The sequence below is a fragment of the Xenopus laevis genome, chromosome 1S (genome assembly GCF_017654675.1).
Source record: "Xenopus laevis strain J_2021 chromosome 1S, Xenopus_laevis_v10.1, whole genome shotgun sequence".
Taxonomy (NCBI): Eukaryota; Metazoa; Chordata; class Amphibia; order Anura; family Pipidae; genus Xenopus; species Xenopus laevis.
In genome coordinates this window covers 41,706,189-41,725,451 of record NC_054372.1, presented here as the reverse complement: position 1 = coordinate 41,725,451, position 19,263 = coordinate 41,706,189, and the positions used below count along the sequence as shown (strand labels likewise).

The 19,263-nt window shown below is 40.0% G+C and overlaps 1 protein-coding gene across 8 annotated transcripts in view; it reads left to right on the top strand.

Annotated features, from left to right (window-relative positions):
* LOC108706643 (rap guanine nucleotide exchange factor 2) overlaps window positions 1-18,907 on the top strand; it is a 211,349-nt gene extending 192,442 nt beyond the window's left edge. For 5 of the 8 annotated variants that reach the window (XM_041579535.1, XM_041579538.1, XM_041579539.1 and 2 more), the window contains 12 exons: window positions 2,366-2,606; window positions 4,102-4,485; window positions 5,256-5,467; window positions 5,555-5,678; window positions 7,538-7,561; window positions 8,874-9,097; window positions 10,829-11,017; window positions 12,492-12,644; window positions 12,901-13,120; window positions 13,833-14,395; window positions 14,853-15,176; window positions 17,238-18,907. In XM_041579535.1, coding sequence (XP_041435469.1) covers window positions 2,366-2,606; window positions 4,102-4,485; window positions 5,256-5,467; window positions 5,555-5,678; window positions 7,538-7,561; window positions 8,874-9,097; window positions 10,829-11,017; window positions 12,492-12,644; window positions 12,901-13,120; window positions 13,833-14,395; window positions 14,853-15,176; window positions 17,238-17,266 — 2,687 coding nt within the window. In that variant the 3' untranslated portion in view covers window positions 17,267-18,907. The remainder of the gene's footprint in view (window positions 1-2,365; window positions 2,607-4,101; window positions 4,486-5,255; window positions 5,468-5,554; window positions 5,679-7,537; window positions 7,562-8,873; window positions 9,098-10,828; window positions 11,018-12,491; window positions 12,645-12,900; window positions 13,121-13,832; window positions 14,396-14,852; window positions 15,177-17,237) is intronic. The other 3 variants (XM_041579536.1, XM_018243238.2, XM_018243232.2) reach the window with 2 other exon arrangements.
* Window positions 18,908-19,263: the final 356 nt, after the last annotated feature.

Here is a 19,263-nt window from a genome sequence, read left to right as displayed (position 1 = left end):
GGGGGAAAGGGACAGTTGTTTCTGTCCAGGAGATAAAATACTTTAGTAATGGAGAGAATTAAAGACTTAGGCTTAGTCCACACCAGGTGATTCGGGGAGACTTAGCCCCTGGCGACTAATCGCCTCAAAGATCTCCCCGAACCGCTTCCTCTTCTCCTGTGCCGGCTGTAGTAAGAGTCGCCTGCGTTATGACACACGCGGCGCTTCGTTTTCCGAAGTTGCTCGAAGTTTCCTCAGGCAACCGCGTGTGTCATAACGCAGGCGACTCTCATTACAGTCGGCGCAGGAGAAGAGGAAGTGGTTCGGGGAGATTAGTCGCCTCAAAGAAGAGCCGATTAGTCGCTAGGCACTAAATCTCCCCGAATCGCCTGGTGTGTACTAAGCCTTAGGGTTTAAAAATACACATACAGTATGCTAGGGGTTAAAAATGGCATAATGCAGGGTTTCAAGTTAAAGGGGATGTTCAACTTTACATTAACTTTTAGTATGATGTAGAGAGTGATATTCTGAGACATTTTGCAATTGGATTTCATTTTTTATTATTTGTGCTTTTTGAGTTATTTAGCTTTTTATTCAGCAGCTCTCCAGTCTGTAATTTCAGCCATCTGGTTGGTAGGGTCCAAATTACCCCAGCAACCATGCACTGATTTTAATAAGAGACTGGAATATGAATAGGAGAGGCCTGAATAGAAAGATGAATAATAAAAAGTAGCATTAACAATAAATTAAAGAGCATTTGTTTTTCAGACGGGTTCAGTGACCCTTATTTGAAAGCTAGAAAAAGTCAAACAAAGAAGGCAAAAATAATTAAAAACTATTAAAAATAAAGACCAATTGGAAAGTTGCTTAGAATTAGCCATTTTACAAAATACTAGAAATTAATGTGAAGGTGAACCACACCTTTAAGTATATGAAGTGTATTTTTGTTGTTATTGCATAGCCTACTGAACTTCCAGTTGGGGTTTGCTACTCTCACCTATTCTCATACAGGGTGAAAGTAATCTTGGTGAGTTTTTAGCAAAACCTATGATGTCATAGTGAATTAGAAATTTTCTTTGATCAACAGCGCCACCCAGTGGTAATAGTGCAAGTGCTTTCTGCCTCTTGCTTGTCACAAACTCAGAGGTCACATTGGATTAAAGCTAAAGGACTGAACTTCATAAATTCATGTCTCGTGTAACCTAAGGTGTATGAGCAGGACTGCTTTGGATTAGTATCAAATACTATGCTAAAATAAATTCTCACTTTTTATATAAATGATTCATCTGACAGAGTTCCTTTGTTTTCATGGCATTATCTTGCAGACTGAGTGAAATAGCTGCCTAGAAGTTGTATCTTGTATTTATTTTGCAAATCAAAGATACTATGTAAGAGTAACATGATGTAAGTCAAATAACTTACAGTAGAATAAATTCATTATGCAACTAACGGGGAGGGCTGTACAATGGCTCTACATGCACAGGAGCTGCAGAAAAGATCCGGCCTGTAGTTTGGGCCTTCATGGGCAATAAACCCTGGGTCTGTTTTATTTCACTGTGAGATGTTTACTCTTTATTATGCCTCCAGCGGTGTGCTTCGTCAATAAATCATTAGATTATTCATTCTCACAGATCCTCCCATGCTATTAGAATTCATCTCTGTCTACGTGAAAATATCCTGGAACTAAAAAGATATAGTTTCTAGACAGCAGATCCAGCAGTCTCTGGGTAACAAGCTACCACTTATAAGTCATTCCTAATTCTGCTGTCAGTTCAATATATGCCTTCCTAGATTATTACTGATTCAAGAATATCAGAATTTTTTTGGGGGTGGGGAGGATTGCTACTGCAGGGATGGGACCTGTTATCCAGAATGCTTGGGACCTCTGGTTGTCCGGAAAAGGGATCTTTCCATAATTTGGATCTTCATACCGTAAGTCTACTAGAAAATCATGTAAACATTAAATAAACCCAATAGGCTGGTTTTGCTTCCAATAAGCATTAATTATATCTTAGTTTGGATCGTGTGCAAGGTACTGTTTTATTATTACAGAGAAAAAGGAAATCCATTTTAAAAATCGGAATTATTTGATTATAATTTAGTCTATGGGAAACAGCCTTTCCATAATTCGGAGATTCTGGATAACGGGTTTCCGGATAACAGATCCTATACCTGTACTACAAAGCCATCAGATTGTCAGTCACAGGCCCTTCAAAACAATATTTAATGTGGTCCAGTAGGTGGCAGGGGCCCAAATATTGTACTGGGCCAATTGAACACTATAACAATAAGTGCAGAGATATCGTCTAATAAATTGTTTGTCTCTTACATTACTGCATCAAGGCTTATTTGCCTTTTGTTGACTGAACAGTTCTTTTTCTTGCAGATCAACCAGACCAGGTGCTGAGAGTTTTCAAGGCTGATCAGCAGAGCCGGTACTTAATGATAAGCAAGGACACCACTGCTAAGGAAGTGGTCATCCAGGCAATCCGAGAATTTGCATTAACTGCTGTACCTGATGCCTACTCCTTGTGTGAAGTGTCTGTCACCCCTGAAGGTGTCATCAAACAAAGGCGACTTCCTGATCAGCTTTCCAAGCTGGCCGACAGAATACAACTCAGCGGAAGGTATTTTTATTCGAATTAAACTTCCTGCAGCAACAAGAACATTTATCATCTTATCCTGGTATAAGACATAGCTGAGCTTTTTTGCTAGGATGAAACCTGTGCATCAGATGCACCAAAATATATTCCTTGTTCCACCTCTAGTTATTTACTTGATGTAATGCATTTTATTATGATTTCAGATATGTGTGTTTTTAATAATGTCACATAAAGTCTCCCAGCGTGGCATTAGGAGTCCTGTTTGTAAAGGGATTCTGTCATGATTTTTATAGTGTAGTTTTATTTCTAAATTACACTGTTTACACTGCAGATAATTCACTTTACCTTGTAAAATTTCATTCCTGAACCAGCAAGTGTATTTTTTTTAAGTTGTAATATTGGTGTGTAGGCAGCCATCTCAGGTATATTTGCTTGGTCATGTGCTTTTAGAAAGAGCCAGCACTTTAGGATGGAACTGCTTTCTGGCAGGCTGTTGTTTCTCCTACTCAATGTAACTGAAGTAGTTGCAGTGGGACATGGATTTTTACATTGAGTGCTGTTCTTAGATCTACCAGGCAGCTGTTATCGTGTGTTAGGGAGCTGCTATCTGGTTACCTTCCCATTGTTCCGTTGTTTGGCTGCTGGGGGGGGGGGGATAGGGTGATATCACTCCAACTTGCAGTACAGCAGAAAAGAGTGACTGAAGTTTATCAGAGCACAAGTCACATGACTTGGGGCAGCTGGGAAATTGACAATATAATGTAAAAAAATGGAGGCGTGGAAGAACTCTAAAGGCTAAGTAATAGTATATTTAAGTATAATGGAAGTGCTAGTTTTAATGCACATTCCCTAGTCCCCTGTCTCAAAGTTTACAAAACAGGGGTTTTTAGTTACAAAGTTATGATCATAAAGTTGAAAAGCCACCATACCACATCAAGGTAAACACCATATGGCGGTCCCTAACTTGTTTGCCTTTCGGCCATAGTATAAAAAGTCTTACTGCATAGTAGCATTCAGCGTAATCAGTGTCTGTTGAACCTTGGTTTCAATGTAAAGGATCTATCCTCCCCCGCCAGTATGTGGCTTTTAAGGGAGAGGAATTGTCCAACCAACGCCCATTTTTAAAAATTGTAGGGCCCCATTAGTTTAAGGGGGGGGTATGGGGTGCTATTAAAAACCACATGAAGCTCAGCCACAGCTTCTGGCAACAATACAATGTAAAAAAATGGAGATGTGGAAGCACTCTAAAGGCTAAGTAATAGTATATTTAAGTATAATGGAAGTGCTAGTTTGTTTTTTTTTACATTGATAATATGTCTAGCCCCATGTCAGATTTCAAAATTAAATATAAAAAAATCAGTTTGCTCTTTTGAGAAGTGAATTTCAGTACAGCATTCTGCAGGAGCAGCACTATTAACAGATGTGTTTTGACAGTATCCCTTTTGTAAGTAATTCCTTAGCTCTCCATTCTGTAATATTTTGCTAAGGAATTCCACTGAAACTAAGAATATCCTTTCAGGTATTACCTAAAAAACAACATGGAAACTGAAACACTCTGCTCAGATGAAGATGCCCAAGACCTTCTAAGGGAGAGTCAGATCTCTTTGCTGCAGCTCAGCACCATTGAAGTGGCAACCCAGTTGTCTATGAGAAACTTTGAGCTATTTCGGAACATTGAGCCCACAGAGTACATTGATGACTTGTTCAAACTGAAAATGAAAACTGGCTGCGCCAACCTCAAAAACTTCGAAGAAGTCATTAACCAAGAGACCTTCTGGGTGGCCTCAGAAATTCTAAGGGAAACTAACCAGCTAAAAAGGATGAAGATCATCAAGCATTTTATCAAGATCGCTCTACATTGTAGAGAGTGCAAGAACTTCAACTCCATGTTTGCAATCATTAGGTAACGTACACACTACATCAATTTGCCACTGAGATGATCCAGCAAGTCATTAATGATTTACTTCATGCAGATATTGCAGGTTCTTACATTTTGCTACATATTATTATAATGAATAAAGCATTTTCAAAGCACCTTATATATTCCAAAGAGTTGTACAATTGGGGGGAGTATACTTAAAGCTACAGAGTACATACAATAGCAGTATGGCTTCATAAATTCATTTATACATTGCTCAGTAACAACCCCTTTAGCATCTCCTGAGCACGGATCGCTGAGCGTTACTTAAAGGAGTTGTTCTCCTTTAAAATAACTTTTAGTTTGATGTAAAGAGTGATAGTCTGAGACAATTTGCAATTTAAATTTTTTATTTGTTCAGCAATCTGGTTGCCAGGGTCCAAATTATCCTAGCAGCCATGCACTGACATGAATAAAAGACTGGAATATGAATAGAAGGAAATATGAGTAATAAAAGTAGCAATATTTATAAACTTCTACCCTTACAGTGTGTTTGTGTTTAGGTCAGTGACCCCCATTTAAAAGGTGGAAAGAGTCAGAAGAAGAAGGCAAATAATTCAAAAACTATAAAAAAAAAAATGATTCGATTGAAATGTTTCTTAGAATTAACCATTCTATAACCTACTAAGTGATAACTTCAAGGTGAACCACCACTTTAAGCCTGCCACAGAGCACTCATTGCAATTTGATACATTAATTGTTGCCATTTTTCTAATGCTGCTGATACAAACTTACAGCTGCTTGTGTCATTCTAGTGGCTTAAATTTGGCACCAGTTTCAAGACTCCGAACAACTTGGGAAAAACTCCCAAGTAAATACGAGAAACTCTTTCAAGACCTCCAGGACCTTTTTGACCCTTCCAGAAACATGGCGAAATATCGTAATGTGCTGAATAGTCAGAACCTTCAACCCCCCATTATACCTTTATTTCCTGTCATCAAGAAAGACCTCACCTTCCTACATGAGGGTAAGTGCAGCACCCCGTATAAAGATGTATATTTGCACAGAACTAGCAGAGGAAAGCATTTTCATTGGGTGCTTTTTCTTTAATCAGGCAATGACTCCAAAGTAGATGGATTAGTGAACTTTGAGAAGCTTAGGATGATTGCAAAAGAAATCCGTCATGTGGGAAGAATGGCTTCAGTGAATTTGGATCCAGCGCTCATGTTCCGAACCAGGTAGGCCTTGGAAAAAAAACTGAAACCAAAGGGATTTTGGAATGTTTATAAGTTCCCTAGCACAGCTTGGTGCTTGGTAGTAACTGTTTGGCACAGTAGTGTAGGGGAAAGGAAATTAAAAGCAATTTAATCTAAGATACAAGTTGATCCATTATGAAAAGACTTCTTGCTTTATTCACAAGTGTATAATTATATAAGCCTCATAATTATTATTACAACAGCCATCTCTTGTAATCAACCACTGAGTGGATTGTCACTGTGTCTTTCTTTAGAATATAATATAATAAGAGTCATATTTGCACAAAAAACGTCTTCCACAGTGCTTGCAGTCTTATCACAAATGACCACCTTACCTCTAACCCCCCCCCCCCCCAGAGCTCTTATTATATATCTTGTGAATACTGGAAGCATCACTTTCATAAAAAGCAACTTGAATATTAGGTTTACTGGCGCTATAAGTAGCATGCTTTAATGAATTGATTGATAGTAGAAATTACTTTCTTTGAAGCTTCTTGGTTTGAAATGAAGAAAAAAAATGCATTGTCTGTTCGCACAGAGACGGGATAGGTAATCCAAAGTGCTCTGGTTGCTACTATTGATATTGCTCCTTAGTTGTCAAGGAAAGGTTGGGAGCCTACCTTAATCAGCTGGTCTAGAGCATAATTCATAGTGTAGAGCAGTGATCCCCAACCAGTTGCTCTCCAACCCATTGAATGTTGCTCTCAGTTTCCTTAAAGCAGGGGCTTATTTTTGACTTCCAGTCATGCAGGTGAGCTTTAATTGCATAAAAACCAAGTCTAGTGCCAAGTAGAGCCTCCTGTAGGCTGCCAGTCCACATAGCAACTACCAAATAGCCAATCACAGCCCTTATTTGGTACCCCAAGGGACTTGTTATGCTTGTTTTGCCTCACAAATGTTTTTACATTTGAATGTGGTTCACAGGTAAAAAAAGGTTGGGGACCCCTGGTGTAGAGCAATGGTTGACAAATAGTGTTACTGGCTTCACTAGGGGGGCTCAGAGCCTTGCCATGGGGGACCCAGCCTGAAGACCATGGGATCTAATTTGTTAGGCACCCCCCCCCCACAGTGATTATAATTGCCAACTTCAGACATTGGCCCTGTGTTTTTCCCTCTTCCCTGAAAAAAACCTCTGTAGGGTACTGCTGAATGCTGCACAACCACCTTGTTGCCTGTCCCAGATATTCCTTGTAGCTACCCGGAGCTGTGCACATGTGCATTAGAAGAATATCGGAACTCTTAAAGCCAAATATCTGCTCTACTGCTCATGCGCACTGCCCACGACTGCAGAAAGGGTCCCTTGGACATGAAACAATAATAGTCACCAGAAGAGAAGAACTGGCCCCCAGGGTCTTAAGTGAGAAATTATAATCAGTTTGGGGTGCCTAATAAATTGGCACCCCCTCAGTGATTACACCTTTCCTTTCATTTAATGTGACAATTTATTTATTGTTGCAGATGTTCTTGTAACGACTGACTTAACAAAATGACTTAACTGCCAACCAAGTTCTAATGGTTGTAATCTTGTTGTGAGCTAAGAGAGTCCTAGGGCCTCAAGGAAAGAGTTCTGAAACCCACTTCTGTAGAGTAGTACAACTCTTTTTTTGATTCAAACCAAGATCCTACTGTAGAATGCTGAACAGAATTGCAAGTTAAAAGCATTCTCTGCAAATGTTACCACAACTGGCATTGCTTCCCATTGTGTGACTTGTCCTGTGGGCTTCCAATATTGCTTGTCTTGAAGTCTGGTCCTTTCTTTCTGAGCTTGTGATCTTTCTCTCTCCCCTTTTCTCTGTCTCTTCCTGTACCCATGCTTCTTTCTTCATGGCTCTTACTTATAGGAAGAAGAAGTGGAGGAGTCTGGGGTAAGTCAGTTAGCGGCCATATCATTCATAGTTCCCCCCCCCCCATTCCATTCTTCATTCTGCATCATTTTCCTTTCTGTTGCTTATTTGCTTTTTACTCCCTTTATAACCTTCTTGCCAGCAGACTGTTGATATATGCACCCATGCAATAAAATTCATGCAAGGAAAATTGATAAGCTATCATCACTGTAGACCAGCAAAAAAATATGCCTAGGGAAAAAATCATATTCCTTTGAGATTTTTTGTAAATGAATATTTTTAGAAGGTTAAATTGCAGCTTAGCTAATGACATATTCAGTTGCCTCTCCATCCTCCTGCATAACAGTGTTAACTCTCTCTCAAAAGATACATGTTGCATGAAACAAAAACAGTCCCATTACTAACGATCTTACTTACCAATGACCATTTTTTAGCTAACCAGACAATCCACCTTATTGAGCCACTTAACAAAAAATTAGCCCAGACAGATTAACACAATACAATAAATTGGGTTCGGCTGCATGAGTTTTATTTTGTATTGATAGTGTTTATGGTAATTACTCCTTTTGTTAAGTATAGTTTCCCTAACCACTTAGATAATGGCACAATTAGCGTTTCCTCTAAAAGTTGGGGATAAACACCTATCACTGCCCCTGATGTATACAATGGGGTCAGATGGATTTTGGTTTTAAGCCAAAATATATTTTAACCTCCAAATCATAATTTGCCTGTGGGCGCCATTCAAGTCTATGGCAGACAACAATATTGGTGATATGTGTCTACAGGTGGCCATAGACGTAACAATTACGATCTTTCTTGGAAAAGATCTTTCCAAGAAAGATTGATAGTTTCAATACACTCGTGTAGAGCAGAATTGTCAGATATACAGGTAGAAACAATAGAATTCTACCTGTATCTGACGATTCAGCAGTAAAAATGGCCGATGTTTGTGTGCCTTCAAAAGCACCTGATCAAAATTTTCCGTCCAGCTCGATCGACGAGCCGAACGATATTCAAGTCTTCTGCCAATATTGGTCGGCTCTTTTCCCACCCATTTGAGTTTGCTTTTAAGTGCATTTAAAGGGATTCTGTCATGATTTTTATGATGTCGTTTTTATTTCTGAGAAATGGATTTTAGTGCAGAATTCTGCTGGAGCAGCACTATTAAATTGTTCCCATGCCAGTATCCCTTTAAACCTCCCCTTAGAAGTATTTTTTGTTCAGTTTCTGTGTGATTGGAATGAGGCATGATGGGCGTTCATTATTCCACTCCATTACCAATGGAGCTTTGAAGATCACTTATAATATTCACCTCTGTCTTTTGTTTATGTAGGTCTCTCAGTCAAGGCAGCACCAATGCTGCGGTACTCGATGTAGCACAGTCGGGGGGACACAAGAAACGAGTGCGTCGCAGCTCTTTCCTTAATGCCAAGAAACTATATGAAGATGCCCAGATGGCTCGTAAGGTGAAGCAATACTTATCTGATCTGGATCTTGAAATGGATGAAGAGAATCTTCAGACACTTTCTGTACAATGTGAACCAGCAACAAATACATGTGAGGCAATGCTTTATTATTCCAAGCTCTCCTTTATGTATAGTAGGGGTGTGAGAGATTCACAGTTTCTATTTGTGGAGTTTAAATGGATCTTGTACTGGGCCTGTGTTGCTCAGCCTGAGAGCATGTAGCCTTAGGGTTGTGGCAGACAGGGAGATTAGTCGCCCAGCAACAAATCTCCCCAATTTTGGGTGACTAATCTCCCCAAATGCCTTCCCGCCAGCAAGAATACAATTCGCCGGCGGGATTAAATACATTTCCGAAGCTGCCTCACAATGAAACTACGGGCGACGTCGGAAATCTGAAGCAATTAGTGTTCTTGTCGACGGGAAGGCATTTTGGGGAGATTAGTCGCCTGAAGAGAAGATTTGTAGCTGGGCGACTAATCTCCCCGTCTACCATTACCCTTAGGGTTCCAGACTACACTCAACCTGTTGAATTTCTGTATTCAGTCTGCTTACATATTTATATTTGTGGCAGCTTTCACAATGAAGGACTAATAAAATAAATACATCTTCCACTATTTATGGTAGTAATTCCAGGTGATGTCTTAGTAAACAACTAAAACAGGTTGCTGATTGGAGTGAGGCATGAGGGGCATACACTGATAGGAGACCCTATGTCTGCTCTACTTTACTACCAATGTATTTACAAACCCAGACATAACATTTTGTCTAATGAAAGATGTATCATTCTAAGCAATTTTATATTAAGTGTTAATTACAAATTCTTAATGATTATATTTAGTCACTAAACTGATTATTGAAACGGTGTAGTAGAAGTCTACTCTACTCCAGCCTAGACTCCCAATGCCCACAATTCCTTGCATTCTTCCTTGCAGTTCTGTTAATCAGCTGGTTCTGCTTCATTGGTTCACTAATTGAAACTAGCAGTGCAGTGAATAGCAAGAGAATAAATACTGCTTTTATTTGGGATTCCATTTACAAATAACATTAAAGCCACTTGAAATTTTTAATGAATCTATACTGGAATTGTAAGCTTTATTAAAGGGACTCTGTCATTATTTTTATATGCAGATTTTATTTCTAAATTACACTGTTTACACTGCAAATAATTAACTCTACAATATAAAATTTAATTCCTGAACCAGCAAGTGTATTTTTTTTTTATTTGTGATATTGGTGTGTAGGCAGCCATTTCAGGTCATTTTGCCTGGTCGTGTATTTTCAGAAAGAGCCAGCACTTTATGATGGAACTGCTTTCTGGCAGGCTGTTGTTTCTCCTGCTCAATGTAACTGAATGTGTCTCAGTGGGACATGGGTTTTTACTATTGAGTGCTGTTCTTAGATCTACCAGGCAGCTGTTATCTTGTGTTAGGGAGCTGTTATCTGGTTACCTTCCCATTGTTCTTTTGTTAGACTGCTGGGGGATAAAGGGAGGGGGGTGATATCACTACAACTTGCAGTAGAGCAGTAAAGAGTGACTGAAGTTTATCAGAGTACAAGTCACATGACTGGGGCAGCTGGGAAACTGACAATATGTCTAGCCCCATGTCATATTTCAAAATATAAAAAAATCAGTTTGCAGCACTATTAACTGATGCATTTTGAAAAAAAACATTTTTTCCCATGACAGTATCCCTTTATAGGATATTCCCCTTTACTGATTCATTCGTTACTATTTCTAAACTATGCATTTATGAAACTCAAAGCAGCACACATACTGAGCATACACGTGTACTAACACAACTCATTGGTTTTCATTAATCAGTGCCAAAAAATCCATGTGAGAAGAGATCAGGGAAGCCAGACACGTCGCCTGTTGCACCAAGGGCAGCGGCGCAGCACAAACAGCAACAGCAGCAGCAACAAGCGAAGGTGAACCAGGCATTGCAAGTCCCTGTTGTAGCTCTTTACCCGAGTCGTAAGAAAGTGCCTGTCAAGGATCTTCCACCCTTTGGTAAGTCTACTTGTCCTCTCTCTCTCATGTATAATTGTTTTGTATCTGTCTATACTCTCTGTTTCTCCTTTGCTTTTAATTGGGTTTTTTTTAAATAGGAAATAAAGTTTTGCCATTGACTCATCATTAGACTCAAATGCATCCAAAATTGTGCAGTTGTGTACATTGTAACTTCCTAGGAACATATGCAGAGTAGTAATTCAGTAGTTATTTATCCTTTTGAATTGCAGTTTTTCCCCCATGTACAAGTACCATTTGTTTAGCATACATGCTCTGAAGGGAGCTATTTGAGAACTGCACAGGCTCCCTCCAGTGGCCAAACTATTAAATTAAAAAAATTTGCCCTTTGCACTTTTGATCACTCATGTCAAGCCTTCTGTAACTCTAAGTCTATAAATCCATTAGTGCTGTTAGCCTTAGCAGCAGATGCCTATTTAGAGCACAGCGACAAATCACTTCTTTGGGCAACTAATCTCCCCAAACTGCCTTCCCGCCGCCTAAAATGTAAATCACCGGCAGGATGGCAATCGGATCGATTCGGCTTTCTAAAGTTGCCCGAAGTTTCCTCGTGAGGCAACTTCGCGCAACTTCGAAAAGTGCCATCATGCCGGCGATTTACATTCTAGCCGGCGGGAAGGCAGTAGGGGAGATTAGTCGCCCGAATAAGAAGCGATTTGTCGCTGGGTGACTAATCTCCTGAAATAGCAGCGTGTGCCCTTACTCTTAAAGGGCAAGTTGTCTCTTCCTCCGCATTGAAATGTAGGCCTGTACATTTTCCATTTGAATATTTAAACTAAATCTAATTGTTTTCTCTGTGTGGAGATGGAATTGTAGAAGGGAAAATAACAGCAGTATTTACAGACTCCTATAGCTCTAATTGTAACTGTTTTGACATTTCAGTGGGTGAGTTCTGGGTGTTCATTTACATAATGAGTAACTGCCTTTTTATTGATGCATTCATTCTATTAGAATGGCACAAAGGTATCTTTGCAGTCATAGTTCCATGCTCAGTGTATGCTTATATAATACACAAAAGCCATGAATATCCTGTAAATTATATCCTTATAAACGGAGAGTTCTGATGTCATCAGTTATAAACGGTGAGTTCTGATGTCATTTCTGTCACATGACTCATTGAAATTTGTGTATTATAATAAATAAAGTACCCCCAGTTGTAAAATATGAGGATATTATAAGTTACCTCGGAGTTCCATGACCTGTATAAAAACACTCGGCCTTCGGCCTCGTGTTTTTATATGGTCATGAAACTCCTCGGTAACTTATAATATCCCTATATTTTACAAAAGGAGGTACTTTATTCACTATATAAACAGGTATGTATTTGTGCATATGCTGAATAAACCCGGATGGTTTCTATGTCTTGCGCCTTTTTTGTGTTGCACCATTTTTAGAATACATGATAGGAAGGAAATGGTCAAACCTTGTTGATTAGGATCTTACTTTTCATCGACAGGGATCAACTCTCCCCAAGCTTTAAAGAAAATTCTTTCGTTATCAGAAGAAGGAAGTGTGGAAAGGCACAAGAAGCAGGCAGAGGACTCCTTATCAAATGCATCTTCTCAGCTTTCATCCCCTCCAACTTCCCCGCAGTGCTCTCCCAGGAAAGGTACAGCAAAATGAGAATGCTCAGCCTTCAGGGTGCACACAAGGCTTTTTGTCCAGCACTGGGATATCAGAGATTACCTCTGGTTTCTGGTTTATTCATTGTATTACATTGGCACATTCATTCTCTCAAAAGTTTATATTTTATTAACATTATAAGTTCTGTTTTTTATAAAAGCAGATGAGTGGTTGTAACATTTTCACTTGATCTGTGAACTAGAAGAAGGCAAGCTTTTTGTTTATTATGTTCTGTTATACAGGTTACACCTTGGCAGCTAGCGGCACAGTGGATAACTTCTCTGACTCGGGACACAGTGAAATCTCCTCCCGTTCCAGCATTGTCAGTAACTCCTCCTTTGATTGCATGCACTTGCACGATGATCGGCGGCAGAGGCATTCATTGAGCATAGTGGAGACCAATCTTGGTGTGGGAAGGGCTGACAGAAAAACCATGATAGATGCAGACCAGTGCAGCCTAGGGTGAGTGTCCCGGCTCTAGTGTTAAAGGGGTGGTTCACCTTTGAGGCAACTTTTAGTATGTTATAGAATGTCTAATTCCTAGATACTTTGCAATTGGTCTTCGTTATTTATATGTAATACCTTTTGCGCGGTTTGCCTTTTTCTTCTGATCCTTTCCTGCTTTCAAATGGGGGTCACTGACCCCATCTAAAAACAAATGTATTGCTATTGCTTCTTTTAATTACTCCTCTTTCTATTCAGACCCTCTCCTGTTCATATTCCAGTCTCTTATTCAAATCAGTGCAAGGTTGCTAGGGGAATTAGGACCCTAGGAGCCAGATTGCTGAAATTGGAGCAACTGGAGAGCTGCTGAATAAAAGGCTAAATAACCCAAAAACCACAAATAATAAAAAATTAAAACCAATTGCAAATCGTCTCAGAATATCTTACTCTACGTCATTCTAACAGTTGATTTAAATGTGAACAGCCCGTTTAATGCAATTCCACGTCTGTGTTGTTTTGTGTGATGATGCTAAACCTGAAGGAATAAAGTTAAAAAAAAGTGATATACATGATCTAAGATCAGGACTTTAGTTTTACAGAATACATTTGATTTGTACAGGTTAGAATTACCTACTATGCCAGTTAAATAATATTCCTTATTTGATGGCCCTACATGTACATGGACAAATTATCTTTCCCAGGTTCAATATTTTCCAAAACTGTCTTCCAGCTCTTACGCGCCAGTGGTGGAGACTCGTGGCCTCTATGCAGGTGCAACAGTTCTCTCTTCCCCCAGTATGGAAGAGCTGTCCCAGGATCAGGGGGATCGAGCTTCTTTAGATGCAGCTGATAGTGGCCGTGGAAGCTGGACTTCATGCTCAAGCGGATCCCATGATAACATTCAAACTATCCCTCATCAGAGAAGCTGGGAGACTCTTCCATTTGGTCATGTTCATTTTGATAACACAGCTGATGGCTCAGGCTTCTGGGCCACAGGTAGCCACCACATAGACCAAGGAATTTCTCCTGATCATAGCACAAAATACAGCAGATACAACCAAGGAAGAGAACCTTTGGATCAAGCACAGTCAAGAGCCAGCTGGGCATCATCGACAGGCTACTGGGGTGAGGACTCGGAAGGTGATACTGGCACCATTAAGAGAAGAGGTGGAAAAGATGTGGCCCTTGAAGCTGAAACCAGCAGTATAATGTCAATGGCTCCAGAAGAAACAAAGCCTCTCCCTGTCCCCACACATGTAGCTGTCACTACAAGTTCTGCAAAAGGGCTCATTGGTAAGATCACGTCTGTTTTATTTTCATTCTTTTTTGTTTTGCTCTTATGTTCAGTGGCCGTGCACCATCCTTACAAATTCCAGTGGGTGCCCAGCTTCATTCTGTAGTGCAAAATGGCCAATATGCTGAAAAAGCTTAACGTAAGAGCTTCTCCTATCACTTTATGAGCTGCTGTGCTGTGCAGTTTAGAGAACAGCGATTAACTGAATAACTTATGTACCTATAGACATCTGCAGAGAAGTCAGTGTGAACAAACCCATAGACATCTGTGTATTTAATTCTGGCCATCTATAAATCTCTATTATCGAAATATCTTATATTGTGCTGCTACATTTTCTTGGCTTGTTTAGATTTCGCTTCCAAAGTGTATCAGTTCATCCCGTCTGGTTATTCATGTGATTTGTTTATTTTTTCTTTGATTCATTTCTGTTGTTACAATAATTGTTTCTTATGGTAGTGTATTGTGTCACTACAGCAAGGAAAGAAGGCCGGTACAGAGAACCACCTCCAACACCTCCGGGCTATGTCGGAATCCCCATAGCTGACTTTGCTGAAGGACACTCACCTCTATCTAGAAAGCCACCAGATTACAATGTGGCCTTGCAGCGTTCCAGAATGATGGCTCGGAGAAGTGAAAGTGAAGGGTCGGCAGCAACTTCTCCACCATCACATAATCAGCCTTCTGGCAGGACTGCAAACAAACCCCAGTGGCATAAACCAAACGAGGCTGACCCAAGGCTTGCTCTCTATCAGGCACAAGGGGTTACAGCAAAGGATGATGGTAATTTTTTGTTTTCCTCGCTTATATATCAAATGTACATTGTCACTGTGGCAGCCTTATGAATTTGCTATGCACAGTTATGCACTTAAAGGCGTGGTTCACCTTTAAGTTAAAGGAAAACTATACCCCCAAAATGAACAATTAAGCAACAGATAGTTCATATCATATTAAGTGGCATATTAAAGAATCTTACCAAACTGGAATATATATTTAAGTAAATATTGCCCTTTTACATCTCTTGCCTTGAGCCACCATTTTGTGATGGTCTGTGTGCTGCCTCAGAGATCACCTGACCAGAAATACTACATCTCTAACTGTAACAGGAAGAAGTGTGGAAGCAAAAGACACAACTCTGTCTGTTAATTGGCTCATGTGACCTAACATGTATGGTTTGTTGGTATGTTTGTGAGTACAGTAATTCCTACGGCCCTTATTTTTTAAAATGCCAATTTTCTATTTATGATTACCCAATGGCACATACTACTAGAAAAGTATATTATTATGAAAATGGTTTATTTACATGAAGCAGGATTTTACATATGAGCTGTTTTATGCAATATCTTTTTATAGAGACCTACATTGTTTGGGGGGTATAGTTTTCCTTTAACTGTTAGTCTGTGATAGAATTGCCAGTTCTAAGCAACTTTTTAATTGGTCTGAATTTATTTTGTTTAATAGTTTTTTAGTTATTTGCCTGCTTCTCTTGATTCTTTCAAGCTTTCAGATGGGGGTCACTGACCCCATCTAAAAAACAAATGCTCTGTGAGGCCACACATTTATTGCTACTTTTTATTACTCATTTGTCTATCCAGGCCTCTCCTGTTCATATTCAAGCCTCTTATTCAAATCAATGCATGGTTGCAAAGGTAGTTTGGACCCTAGCAACCAGATTGCTGAAAGTGCAAACTGGAGAGCTGCTGAATAAAAAGCTACATAACTTTAAAACCACAAATAATAAAAAATTAAAACCAATTGTCTCAAAATGTTACTCTCTACATCAGACTAAATGTTAACTTATAGGAGAAGGAAAGTCTGTTTGCACTTGGGGGTGCCAAAGTTAGGCACCCTCAAGTGATTGTATATACTTACCTGAAACCCCGGGCCGGTGCTCCTATCAGCAGAAAACTGCACCGACCCGGGGTTAAAGGAGAAGGAAACCTAGTTGGCACAAAAACCCTCCCCCCTTCTCGTGTGTTGCCCACCCTCCCTCCTCCCCCCTGGCCTACCCGTCCCGCTGGGCAAATGCCCCTAACTTGTTACTTACCCATCTGCGAAGGTCCAGTCTACGGAGTTCACCGACGCCATCTTCTTCCACGCGATCTTCTTCCTGCTTTGACCGGCACATGTGCAGTAGGAGCATTTCGCCGGTACGATCTACTGCGCATGCGCCAAAAGTCACGAAGTCGAAATCTGAAAACTTCGTGACTTTTGGCGCATGCGCAGTAGATGCTCCTACTGCACATGCGCCAAAACGCCGGTCAAAGCAGGAAGAAGATCGCGTGGAAGAAGATGGTGCCTGTGAACTCCTTTAAACCAGTGAGCACCACGGAGCAATCCTTTTCCAGCTTCTTCTTTCTTCATATTTCCCATGGCAAACGCATGCGCAGTGGAACGAAATAGCCGACTTTTTAGTTAAAGTTCAGCTTTCGTTCTACGGAAGTGGAAGCTCCGTGTTGCTCACTGGAATAACCCTGGGCCGGTGCAGTTTTCTGCTGATAGGAGCACCGGCCCAGGGTTTCAGGTAAGTCAGTACAATCACTTGGGGTACCTAACATTTGGCACCCCCAAATGCAACAGACCTTTCCTTCTCCTTTAACATAAGGTTGATCAAGGTCAGATTTCATGAAATTCTTGCTGGATATACTGAGCAGAAATTTTGAACAAAGTATCTAGATCATGGGATTCCCTTGCTCTGTGAAATGTCCCATTAACCTGTGCCCATTGTTTGTACCTATGTTGCAGGGCCTCTAAAACACTATCCCTTTCATTGCATGAATGTCTGTAATAACTGTGTATACCTACCTGTATATTAAGTGCATGCCTTCTGTTTATACATTACAGCAGACGATGAGCAAGTATCTGCCGTCTAAGGATCGGAGCTTTTCCCATTGCTGGATAAGCCACCTTGAAAAGGAGAGCACAATAGATACAGCGGGAGTCTATGGAACGAACATCCACAATTGTGCACCTGTTTTCTCCTTCTCGGCCTTAAAGCAGCACTGGGCATCGTTTACCCTTGGCATGTGAAATACTGTGAAGAAATCACCTTGGCACTTTTTGTTCCCAAAAAAAAAAAACGTTGTGGCTTGAAATCCACAGTCCGGCGGCCGTCTGTCCTGCTGACTGTCACCTTGTTGCACAGTATCATTCCAAACTCGTCAATCATCATCACACAACCCTGACTGCACTTCTTCATGGCTAGAAGAGCGTTCTTTTTGTTTTGTTTCATTTTACATTTCATTTTATACCATCCCTAGCATGGTCTTCAACTTGGATTCAAATGGCCATGCTTGGGTATAGGATTGCGTTCGCTCTTTTTAACGTCGGCTGAGATTGTAATGAAACAGTCTCTGTACACACACACACACACACACACACACACACACACACACACTGAATTGCTTTCTTTTGTTTACACTGCCTTTTTCTGTTACAAAATGCGTGAGGCATCCCGTGTGCTAGAGAGCCTTACGAGCGGAATTTCGTTACATCAGGAGAATTTCAGTGTTATTTCACATCTAACTTATGACTGCTTTTTTTTTTTACGTTCCTAGAGATTTTTAATTGAACTGGATACTATTAAAGTGACGGCAGCTCAACTCATGCTACTAGCTGTTAAACTGACCCGATTGCAAGCTCTTATGACCACCGACCTGTTGACGTTGATTGCAGCACATGAATGGGAATGGATTCATATCATTGTGGGACTCGGCACTTGTAGGATAGTCCAAGGTGCAGCGACGGCTCACAGCTGCTATTTAACACTTTGCTGACCCAAATCAGCATCCTCTAATAACGTCTTCTTCTTCTTTGCACAGACTCCGGATTAGTGAAGGCTGCCCGTCCCATGAACACTCTTGTGCGAGGAACTTGTGGTTATTATTAATATTTTTCCATCGGAGCTCAGCTGATCATATTGATCAGTGAATATACTTATATATAAATATATATATATATATATATATACACAAATGGAAAAAAAAAAGATTAAGGAAACAGAATGCAGTGTTTTTTTCACTGTGTAGAACAATGTCAGTGATTTATTTAATGATTCTCTCTATCCTGTTCTCTCGATCTTGCTTCTGTATCACATCGCTATGTAATTTTCCATGTAAGGTGCATTATTTGCCAGCTTTCTTATGTAGGCGAGGGCGTGAATATAGACAGACAGACAAGCCCAGCTCTCTCTCTCTCTCACACACACAAGTATACATTGCACAAATGAACATTATGTAATTGTAGGTAATAGGACTGCTGATCTCCGTTCACTCTGTGATGTCAAGTGCAGAATGTACAACTGACTGGTGATTCCCTCATACTTTTGATACTACTTGTACCTGTATGTCTTTTAGAAAGACATTGGTAGAGTCTGTATCCCTTTTGTATTTTTAATACAATAATTGTACATATTGGTTATATTTTTGTTGAAAATGGTAGAAATGTACTATGTTTATGCTTCTACATCCAGTTTGTACGAAGCTGGAAAAATAAATAAATATAACAAAACCGTCTTTGGCGCATTTGCCGTTTCTTTTTGCATCTTCTAAAGAGCAGGTTGAGCTTTATTCTGTGATGTATAATTTACAGCTCTGGGTATTTGTGTCAAGATCTGAACGGTATGGCTAAAACACAGTAGCAGGCAAAGGATTCTGGGAGCTGTAGTAAAGAATCTGCAGGTATGTCCTTGTTGATCGGAGTAAAATATTAGAGATAATGATATTCTGACACAATATGCAATTGGTTTTCATTTTTTTATTATTTCTGGGTTTTGAGTTATTTTTATTCAGGTGCTCTTCAGTTTGCAATTTCAGCCATCTGGTTGCTAGGACCCAAATTATCCTAGCAACCATGCATTGATTTGAATAAG